General features: G+C 39.1%; 1 protein-coding gene across 4 annotated transcripts in view; it reads right to left on the bottom strand.

Moving 5' to 3' along the window:
- Positions 1-1,257: 1,257 nt before the first annotated feature.
- The window catches only part of ccny (cyclin Y), a 37,801-nt gene continuing 27,094 nt past the window's right edge, over positions 1,258-11,964 (bottom strand). For all 4 annotated transcript variants that reach the window (XM_034222614.1, XM_034222616.1, XM_034222617.1 and 1 more), the window contains 6 exons: positions 11,837-11,872; positions 11,370-11,427; positions 11,066-11,185; positions 6,930-7,096; positions 5,025-5,187; positions 1,258-4,238 (listed from right to left, as the gene is read on the bottom strand). In XM_034222614.1, the coding sequence (XP_034078505.1) occupies positions 4,122-4,238; positions 5,025-5,187; positions 6,930-7,096; positions 11,066-11,185; positions 11,370-11,427; positions 11,837-11,872 (661 nt within the window). In that variant the 3' untranslated portion in view covers positions 1,258-4,121. The remainder of the gene's footprint in view (positions 4,239-5,024; positions 5,188-6,929; positions 7,097-11,065; positions 11,186-11,369; positions 11,428-11,836; positions 11,873-11,964) is intronic.

The following is an 11,964-nucleotide window of genomic DNA, read 5'->3' as shown; positions in this document are numbered from 1 at the left end:
CCAGCAGCACCCTTTAGCTCAACAGTGCACTTAAGCGTCTTTACGCATATTGCTTTAGGCTCACAATTTCACCTTTTAGGTTTAATCTCATCGCTCTCATTAATCGTGTTAGCAACAACAGCCGGAATACGTTTATCTGTACATTACATGCACAACACCAAACAAGAGAGAAACAAGTTAGCAATGATCTGTTGATCTTTGTTGAGATTTTTGTACTAAAATACAAAAACAGGGCTTAGCCTATACTGTTGCCAAAAAGCTCAAAAATGAATGCAAATGTTTCTCTAGGTCATTTGGATGTGTAAAGAATTGGCTTGACACAAACTTTAACCAACCCTATTGCATATTTACCATCACTAAAGGAATGACTTTGGCTAGAGATCAAACTCTTACATTAATTGTTTAGTGTATTGAAGAATGGCAGGCTACCATGGCTCTTTAACCATGCTTTCGGAACCCAAAAGTCATTTTGTTTAGTCAAATTAAACAAGAGCTGTATTTGTTCTTTAACCCAAGATATGTGGTTCCAAGGATGGGTCCGCCGACAATATTTTTTAATGCACATGTTCATAAGAGACGTTTGGCAATCGTTCCCATTAAATCTCACAGAACCTCCTCATCTCTTTGAATCGACTTGTAGAGCAATTACCAGAGCAGCAATTGAAATGCAAATCAACGCTAACAGGGAGGATTAAATGTGTCCCTCAGTGACAAAGTAGCAGAGTGTAATCTCTGGATTACCATTCGCTCTAAGAGTCTAAACCATTCAAATCATGTTTTCTGACAGATGAAACCCTGCTGAGTACAATACAGTCATCGAAATTGTGACAGCTACCCGGAAAGCACTTGTGATACCTTGGTAAGAAATTATTATTGTTAATTTGTTTTGTACAAAAAAAAATTAACAAAACAAACATGTCGCTGATGACGATGACCTAATGTTTTATTTATAAGAAAAATATATGCTAGAGGGGGTAGGACCAGAAACGTTTTTTAAGCTTCTTCTTGCCCCTGTTGAACATGACAGAGACTATCTGAGAATTATTTTTTTGTTGTTGTTGTTATTATTTGTTTTTTTGTACTTTGTTATAATTATTAATTTGAGTGAGAAAAAAAAAAGGAAAAAAGAGAATATATATATATATATATATATATATTATTGTATGTTTTTGTTTCTGACATGTTCAATAAACTAAACTCACCATTATTCAGCTGGAGTCATTATATAATTAGATTAATAAAGAGACATACACTGGGTTTATTGCAAGGTTTTAAAGTTTATTCCTTGCACAGGTTTGACTAAACATTGCTTAAGAGAAGAGAAGAATTGGGAGCAGTTCTTTAAATCATAGTTGAAAACAGAGAGAAAAAGAGAGAAGTTGGCAAATTGAAAACAGGAACAGAATGGCCATGGAAAATAAAATATAACACAAGATGTGGAAAATATCAATGAAAAAAAAAAAAGTCACAGCTAACTGATCAACTCATGATCAAAGCTGAATTTGTAGAATCCTAGAGTTGTCGTTGAAGAGAGGAATAAAAATGGAGAGAAAAGTAAAACTGAATGCAGAGGTAGAGTTCAGTGCACAAGGCTATGACACACACCTATTAACCAGCCGACAGGGTCTAACTGTCGGAGTACATTCACTTCAGGACTCACTTCTGGGTCTACAAAACACCAGACTGGGCTGTATGCAAACACATACAATAAAAAGGATATACAATCTTCGAATACCTCTAACAGTTTGAACTCACAACAGCAACTCCGATTACCTTACTTTCCTAAAGACACATTTTGCACTCGTTCAAAGCACCATGCAAAACAACTGTTCTCTTTCCAGGACCCAACATCTTTTTATGTATTCCAAGTGGGCCGGGTCAGAGCAAGACGTCCAATAGGATCGTCCTTCATTTCTCCGCGACTTTGGTACGTTTTTTCTCACACCTGCTGTCTAAATGTCGCTGACCTGGCAGCCTGACTGAATCTTTAGTAGCTTGACACACAATATAACTTGTATCAGATGTGAAAATTGCAGATGAAACGCACAAAAAAAGCTAGAGATGTTTAGGAAGCTATGTGCTGATGTCACAAATTAATGTGGAACTTCATCTGACCATATCATTCTTTAAAAAAGCTTTTTGAGCCGTTTTCACACCTTTCCAGTCAGTTTACTATCTTCTCAGGAAAATTAGAGTCCATTGGTCATAATGTAATTGTAATGAAGTGTATATAATAGAAGCATTACTTCACACTTTTGACCCATTGAAGTGTCCAAACTAGAATTTAAATAAATTAAAGTATCTTAAGGTTTTAACCTTTATTAGATGCCTGTACATTTTCAAATTTCAGATTTTAAGAAAAGGTCAAGAAAACCAGGAAGTGATTTGTTCATGAAAAAAAATTAAGATTGACAGTTTCACTTATTTCCAGAAAAAAAAAAAAAAAAACTGACGGTAAATTATAAAAGGTTATCAGCAAAGTCAAAGATATTACTGAATACATTAATACTAATATTATTCAGCTTTCAATTTGCACTTAATGTATTTAGTCATACTGTATTTTGACTAAAGTGATAACCTTTTAATTCATTGTGTCAATAACAAACAAGCATCATCGCTAAAGGAAATAGATATGGCAATGTTTCCACAGACTTGGGTTAAAACAAATGTTGAAGAAATAATGAAATAAGACTGAATTGACTCGTATACATCATACAACATGAAATCATGGCATTTTCTGCATTGTAACAATAAAACAGACCAAAAATCTCAAGTGGTATCTCCCATTTATATCTGAATACTTCACTTTAGTTTTTAATTGATTTTTTTCATATGAACAAGGAATCAAACATATTTACTATCCCCCTCATGTACAGTAAAACTGATCCAATAAACATATTCCAACAACATTCTGTTTTTTGTTTAACAGTACAACCTCAGTCTACAGATTATGCACACCGGTGCTGTATTTACACTGTACAGAGACGATATAGCAAAATGTATACAATCTATCTTTTTGTAAGCAGTGTTTGAATAATGATTTTCATTCATTTGGGTACTCACCAGAACCACCCTGAAAAGTCATGCATTTTGTGGCTCCTAAATGTCAATATTTCACTTGTGCTGTTTCTTTGTTAGCTGGAAGAACGGTACAAAACGTTAACAAAAAAAATACTTCAGTTATTTGTTCTATTCTTGCAGTAGAAAGGGGATTACTAGTTTATTACAGGCACCACAGGTCAGGACAATGGCAGTAAATAACATAAGCTCTACAGTATGTCTCACGTCTGACTGACAGTGGTGGACCGCTGTCTTCCAATCAGTCGTTTCCAAAGTATGCATGCTTAATCTCATTTAATCACAACAACAAAGCAATGCATGGATATTGCTCTTAGTTATAGCTTTATCTAAAATATGGCCTTGCTGTAAGAGAAACTGTAACTGTGGTAGTTGAATTCCCAGAACCTTATAAGAACTTTAATAAATGGCTACTATGTAAATAAATACAATATGTAGTCCAGTCACATTTATCGACAAGTTGGAATGTACATGTCTTTCCTTTGTGTATGTTCTGCTTGAAGGAGTTTCTGCAGGATGGGGAATACAAAAAAAACGGATATACGACACAAAAAAAGAGGAATTAACCGTTACAATGTGCCTGTAAGCTGTCAAAAAGTCTTCATGTAAGGAAGGAAGTGACAGAACCAGATTAAAAAGAAAGGAATGTACAGGGTCTTCCTCAATCACAAGCCCATGGAGCCTCAGAGGGAATTTATGGAACGCTGTTGTCGCCTGTTGTTTCTCGCCTTACGCCTGATCCTATTTTCACTATCAGGTAGTCTCTCATATATTGCCATTTGTATTTATGTTTGGCCTCCTCTTCGGCACTCGAGGTCCTCCTCCCAATCACTCACACACCTCAGTTTGGTTCAGCTCAGCTCTGTTTGGTTCAGTGCAGGCAGCCAGTGGAACTTCTTTTATGTACAACAGCCAGAGAGGGTGCCATCACATTTGTAAAAAAGTGCCATATTGTGTGTATGTGTGTGTACTAATCCACAGGACTGCTGCCCACCTGGTTCACCAGGCAGAAGTACAGTATGTGTGACAGGACTATCCCAGTGTTAGGAAATGATGGCCGGACACCACCGCACCACCGACAGGTTGTCTGCGCTCACTGACCGCTTCTTTGCTTTTTTCCTCAAGTCCTTGTATACGTCATCACACAACCGAGAGATGGCCTGAAAGACAACACTAAACATCAGTGTGTGTACAATATGAGAGACGACAATCAGGTTTCTCCTAACTTTTGAGATGAATGGCTCAAAGTATTAAGATGTTTTTTTACTGGTATTTAAAAGTCCGTTATTTAAGAGAAATAGTGGTCACAGTTTCTAATTACTATCACAAATAATAGTTAAGAAGCATGGTCACAGCCCAATGAAATTCTACTTTTAATCTATGTCGCTACACCCCTATTTCTATTTAATTAATTGATCTTAATATATTTTTTCATAGGGACAGATCACTGTCTCTCACTCTTATATATATTATTATATACTATTATAGTTTTTTATTTATATTTATTTTTTCTATTTTATTGTGAAGAGCATTGCTATTTTCATTCTACTATTATTGTAACTTTAAAAGCATAAAATAAAAAGGTAACAGTTTTTTTATATGTGAGAAAGTCGATGTATTTCTCTTAGGTCTATTTTGGTCAAATAGAGTCTTTTGGACAGAGTAAAAAAGCATATAATGATGCATCTGCCAGCATTAACATCATGGCTGTTGTTTTAAATGCTCAGTGCAGTAAAGCAGAGGAGGGAGAGACAGATGTGGAGGCAGTGGAGCTAATTACACAGCAACACAGTCCTCCAACCTGTCCTTCACCCAGATGATCTAGTCTGTTTTGTGAGCATGTGTGTTAAGCAGAGGCTTAATTAGCAGGATAGTCTTAGTGCATTGTTTACCACATCCTCAGGCCACAATAAATTGGGTTCGGATTTAAGATGTCATCTACTCACCTCCAGTTTCTGGGCCTTCTCTCTGTTGAGGGGCTCCAGGGGGAAGCTGAGGTTGTTGGCCTCTGCCATGGAGCGCAGGTCAAAGTAATACTTGGCGTAGACGCTGGATGGCACGTTGATGTTGAACTGCAGCAGCTCCAGAAACTGACGCTCCAGCTCATTCCTTTTGAGAGAGAAAGAGAGGATGTGTGAGCTAAAAATAATCAGATATTAAGCTAGCAACCATGGCTAGGTGAAATTGAAATAAGGTAAGTTAGATCTTTAAAATGACATAGAGTCTGTAGAGAGTATATAGTGTTAGTGCTCATGAGTCCATAGTCTTAAAAAGACAGTTGGTGTTTTTTTCAAATGTGCACCACCAACACACACACACCAAATAAATCCCCAGAACATAAGCCTTTCCTCAAACTGAAAGGAGTGATCTCTAAGCAAAGCGCTCTGAGCATTATGTGTACAAAAGAATATTAATCCCCCCATCTTGAAAATGCTATTGTCCTGCATTGCCTCATGCGACACAGCTCTGTGATCCCTTCGCTTTCATGTGCTGACTTCAGTCATGGCTTATTCATTTCGCATTGTAACCTTAATAAGAAGCAGTATCCTCCTCTTCTTCTTCTTCCTCCTCGCCTTTTCTTTCCCACCCACGCGTGATCACAGGCATGCGGCAACAGACGGGCTAAATTTAGACTCCACTGTAGCCAAACTCTGCCTAATAATGCTGCTTCCTTTTTATCTGGCTGTGGCAACTACTTTAATCTATTTCTTTGTGTGTTCCTCAGTTCTTGCCAGACTCCCCTGCAGTTATTTCACAGTCAAGCGTGTGTTTGCTGGAGGTGGAAAGGGGAATTCAGCTGGATATGTTCCCGAGCATGGATTTTAAAAGGCTAAAACTGAGTACTGAGTCGCTGTCGGTTAATTGCCATATGGGAACACACTCTCACTGGAAAGAGTCCAAACAGGTGGACGGCAGTCATTGCTCTGTAAAATCGGAGCCTAAGGACGAGAATATAGGCGGAGACGAGCGTGAATGCATCAGAGTTCGGGGTCATAGCGGTGGCAACACGTCTGCAGCATCGTGTTACCTCTCAAAATAATCCAGCTTCCAGATTCCTGTGGATTTAAGACGGATGTGGTGCACAGGGTGGGTCATCATGCTCAAGATGCTTCTTCAGTAAAAGCCATGCGTGTCTTATTGTCAGCTTGTTAGAAGCTAATAAACCTATCATGTTTCCAAGCTTGGTGACATGATAGCATGTGGGTTTATAATATGTATTCATTTGGAAAGGTGAACAAATAACTAAATGTGCCCTAGTTCTATCAGTGCAACGTTTTTACAAGCCTATATACATGAATCTTGCTCTGACAAAAAGGTAGATTACATTTTATTAGGGGGTACAATTTGATCATAAGGCTGATTTTTAAATAAAGGAACCAACTTATTGTATCGCTGTTTGAGTAATCCAAGCTCAACAACTGGCCTAAACTATGACAAAACACCATACATGAGGTGACCTTTTGACCCCAGGCTGACCCCCCCAAAGACAGACTATTATGAGCAAAGGAAGACCCTGAATGGTGACTAAATGTTGGTGAAGACAGTTGTTAAGAGGAATGGTGAATAACAACTGCTGTATACAAAGTCAGATCAACAGCACGTTTTAAAGGAGTTGACGAATCAATAAGTTAACAACTAGAAAACGTATTAATCACAGCAGTTTTACTTAACAGATGTAAAAAATCTTCTGAGGGTCTACCATTTTTTACATTTCATACACTAAACACAAGAGAACACTAGCAATAACCAACCCGTCTAAAGGCCTTTCTGTTGTGTGTGCATTGTATTTGCACTTTTGACTTCCCCCATATCTCTAAAACGCAATATTTTGGGTGTGTGGAGCAACTCACATGTCCTCCACTGTGATATCCTTGAGGATCTGGCAGTAGTCGACGTTCCACACCGCCTGGTCGTCCCACACTTTGGATGCCAGGAGGATGGCTCCTAGCACGATGCGCTTCCAGTTGACAGGGCAGATGTCGATTTCAGCATAGGTCAGGAGCCTCTCCAAATACACCTTGGATGAAGACATGTCACATGTTAACGTCTCATTAATACGGACTTTTCTACTCTACGAATAGACAAAATCCTTCACATACCTCCCTGTAAATGCTGACTTTTGTTGCAGAAGCTTGTATAAATGCATTCTATATACTAATGACCTATGTGTGTAATTTTCTGTGATTAATTGGTGACATGACATTGCATTTAGCCTCTGCTCTCCCTGTCTATGATCACTTTCAGTCTGTTTTTTTGTATTACTCCTACTCCAGGTAAAAACCACAATAACAAGATGTCAGAAAATGATTCAAATCCAGCTTTCCCCTGGAGCTCGCTCATTAAAACATATCCATGTGGATCAAAACACTGGCTCTCTCCCCATTTCCATTTCTCTCTTGTTCAGTAGTCAGCGTTCCCACAGTCTGCAGATCACAAAGCACACGGAGCCTGCGGGCACCTGTTCCTTACCAGAAGGAATACATGTACATGAACTGATTCCTCTGATCATCATTTTGTTAGAAAGTCGTTGTCGAGCATGAGAGCTGCAGTGATAATGGAAGCTTCAGAATAGCTTACAGGTTTCTTTTTTAAGCTCATGCATCTCTCATTATACACTTCAAAATAATATGCCTCTATGTAATAAGTGTGCAAACATATCCTTGTCATCTAATAGTATTTAACGTTTGATATTTTTCCTCTCTTATTTAAATGTAATTATCTTCGAATGTTCAATGTGGATTTGGTACTATTCAGTAATTTAAAAAATATGTAACTTCAGCATACTACTGATACTTTGAACATGTAATTTGCTAACAGCGATAACATAATACAAACAATAAATCAGATTCTTGAAACAGCATTTTTTTTTTCTGGCTCACTAGGAACTACATTCCTTATTTTCTAAAAATAAAATGTGCTGCAGGCTCAACTGAATTCAAACCAGTCGCAGCTTTGAAATCTGTCATCCCATATGACAAGTCTGACAGAAAAGTATTTTCTGTGGCAATGCTGTATTTTCTATAGCAGAGTGGAATATACTGTGCATTCAATGTATTATAGTTCTGTCAGAGATGCAATGTGGCAGAACTGTTGGTGTTATGTAACTTATAATCTAAACAGAATCCTAAAAGACTGTTGATCCGGGGACGATCATTTGTGAGAGCGTGCCTATTTCTGTCCTATTGTTGGACATGCAATTAGTATCTTGTGGTTTGGACTGAAAAGAGAAAGGAAAGGTTGAGAAAGATAAAATATAGCGTTAATTATATTTTGCAGCCTGGTTTAAATCGCCTACTAGACAGCTCCGGTGGCTAATTGGACACGTCATGCTGGGTTTGGCTTTGCTAACCTATTGTGGCGATGTGGCCTGCCAACAGACACCACATATACACCTACTGGCAGCAGCCATAGAAGAAAGCCCGCATGAAATGAGAGCCAGGCCACACGCTGAGTGATATGAATGCAACTGCACAGGGAGTAAAACCATAATAATAAGAACAACAAACAACCCAGAGGCAGTGTGGTTGGCAAACTGTAACCCTGTTTAACCACAATGCATCGCCTCTGACTTTAAGAAGCTGGGATCTTTCGATAATAAGAGCAGGATTATCCATTTAAACACATCAGTCTGCTATTAAACGTCTTGAAGTGTGCTACAATAATTCACTTTTTTCATACCAATAGTTTATCTGAGATACAAATAAATAAGCTTGAAAATAGCTTTGAGCTGTGGAGCTGTAGCTTCACATGTTACTAAGTGCAATGTGTTTCCTTTGTGGTGATTTTCCTGATCTCTGTCATCTCCATCTGCTGGAGAAGCCTTTCCTTTGCTACCCTATGATGTGAGGACTGCAAATGAAGACTCCTTTCTTAAGTTAGCTCTATCTGCTAAGCTAACCCAATAACCGCCAGCCAACAGCTCTATTCAATTACTGATGACCTGCCAGTCTGTACTCTGGGGGACTGGCAGAAGCAGGCCACATGCCAGAGAGTGTGTGTGTTTTAGTTAAGTCTGTCACATCTTTGTTACAGACAAAATGAAGAGACACTACTACGCCTCGCTGTTTTGTGCCTCTGTCATCCGTTGCGCATCTGTCAGGAAGTAGAGCGACTTAATACGAGGCCACCAGGCCGGCCATATTAACCATGCACTCTCCAGGCCTCTGGGGACACACGTGTTGGCCATAGTGACAAAGTGTGGAAAGAGATATTTCTGGGCAGATGAGCGGGGAGGCAGAGAGAATTCATTTCCAACTTAATGTTGCTGCCAAAATCTGGGTAAAGCAATACAACAGAAGTATAGAGAAAACTGCAGATGTAAATGAAGCTTAGGTATCAATGTAGGTGTAGATATTCCCATTATAACATTGCTTATGATTACATAAAACACAAATAACTCCACTAAATAAATTGTAGTATTACATAATTAAAAGAAAGCTCACACTGGAAGGCTGTAGGAGAGTTAAGGAAATCATTAAATACAAGCGGGAGTAAAGCTGTCCTTTTTTCGTGTTTTTAAAACAGGACACAAGTCTTGGGGAGAGAACCTGCTGTACAATAAAGCGCCAATTATATTCTTGCTACAGGCACAGACTTTCTTCACACCTTAGTCATTCTAAAAGGAAATTGCACAGATCAGACCATTCTGTAACAAGTCTCGTGTAACCTTCCAATTTCCTCGTCTCACCTGTGAGGATTAGAGGAGTTTTCAACTTGTTTTGGGGACACAATCTCTGGAGGGATTTATAAAGCACTTTTTAGGCACAGATTTTAGGAAAAAATAAATGAGGTCCAAAAATAAATGAGAGAAAAGAGTGTAAGGAAAAGGAAGACAGGATTTTTGACACTAGGGAGGAAAAAAGAGAATCAGAAAGCAACACTCCCTCCTGGGGCCTATACTACGAAGCTGGTTCAACCTAACCTGGATATGTTTGAGTTAGCCGGTTGGCCTAATCCAAAACATACGCGCTCTCGCTAAACTGTACTACGACGCTGGTTATCAAGTGAATCGCTCAAGCCAGCCATGTCCTATCTACTTAGGTGCGCGTTCACATGAAAGGGGTGGTATTTGGAGCATTCGACCAATCACAAACATGGAGAAGCGTACTGACAGCGCAGCGTCATACTTCCTGAATGAAAAGTGAACTTTAATACTAGTCAAAAATGAAGAAGTTAAACTTTAAACATCCATGACTTAAACACTTTATCCAGGATAAAAGCCACATAGCTGCACCTGCAAGGTGAATACAGCTGGCAAAAGAAAAAGTGTTTGAATGCGTACATTAACAGGTTTATGATATCACTGCCCCGTCTAAGACACGATCTGACTTGAATTACATTTGTCTCGAGTGTTTCGTCAACTTAATGTGTTGCTTAAAATAATACTTCTGCATACAGTATGTGACACTGTGAGTGTTGCACGGCCAGATACGGCTCAGCTGACTCAGATAAGGAAATATATGATACATTATGAAGCGATATGCCGCGGACTGTAGGCCTACTTAATGTTACTCTGATCCGGTTACTTATGTTGTGGTAGATATGTGGTAAGTGTTCTTAACGCTAATGTTATAATAGTCAGATTGCTCTGAAGATGGGAGGTGATATTCTATTCATGTTCACGTTCACACAGTCGGTGATTTTTGCCGGCTGTCTTTCCTGCGACGGCAGTTTTTCTGTATTTCCTTTCTCCTGTAATATGACTTGATCGCTTTAAACTCCGCACACTGAGCTCTGATTGGTCAGCAGGCAGTGCTTTCACTGAGTTGAGCTCTTAGCCTGCAACCTAACCTGGTCCCGACCAGGTTAGCCGCTAAGCATAAGTTACCATGGAGATCTAGCCTGCTAAAAAGAGAACCAGCTTCGTAGGACCGGAAAGCCGGAGTTTTCCCTGAATTTAGCCGGCTAAGCGAAAATCCTGCTTCGTAGTATACCCCCCAGGTGTCAGAACTAAAATACACCCCCACACACACACACACACACTTACCAACGTGACAATGGCACACTCGGCTGTGAGCTGTGCGGCGCTGAACAACGTCCTGACAAAACGGTAGATCTGCTTCTGCTCAGGGTCGTGTTTTTCATAATCAGGAGGAATTTCAGACTTCTACAGCACAAGAAAACACACAAAATGAAAATGAATGATTCACAGCATCTGATGTTATTGTTTACCAAAATGGAGGAGACAGCCTTCCCCATGTGGGTATTTATTCTTCATCAGCTTGTGTGTTGTGTCCTGACAGCCCTACAGCCTTCACATAATGGAAACGTATGTGTTGTTAAGGCCTTACCGTGAGCGGGTGCAGTTTCTCATCGAAAATGTCTATCACCATTCTTCCGTCTACTTCTCTGGAATGAGAAACAGATAGAGGGAACATCAGATAGGATAGAAATTAAGGGCAGATGGCTTGAGGCTCATTTCATTTAAAATATGAATTCCACCCTCAAGGATGTCTTATTGCCTGTCAAATAGCCATTCAAGGGCATGTGCTTTTCTAACAGCTGCACTACTCGGGATTCCTACCAATTATAGTGAATAGAGACAAAGAACACAATATCTCTACACCCGCTATATTTTTATCACCGAAGGAAAACAATTTAATCACACTTTCAACATAAGCTTTGAAAAGGCGCCATGTTTTTCTGCCAAGGTTTATCTTTGTCTGCTAACCTTTGCTGCTGATATATGACGTAGCATTTAGAAATGGACTACAGATCAAGAGGCAAGTACTCATTTAAGGAATGAAAACACTCATACCTGTTTTTTATGTGGTAGTATATTGCGAGGGCGACACTGTTAAGAAAATAGAAAAGGACAATTCATTTAAAACTAAAACCACGATTAGAAGACAATAAGCCAACATATTTGTAATCAGTGTGGACAGA

Source organism: Gymnodraco acuticeps, unplaced genomic scaffold, assembly GCF_902827175.1.
Source record: "Gymnodraco acuticeps unplaced genomic scaffold, fGymAcu1.1, whole genome shotgun sequence".
NCBI classification, from domain to species: domain Eukaryota; kingdom Metazoa; phylum Chordata; class Actinopteri; order Perciformes; family Bathydraconidae; genus Gymnodraco; species Gymnodraco acuticeps.
Note: the sequence above shows the minus strand (reverse complement) of the source record. Positions and strands in the feature narration are given on the sequence as shown.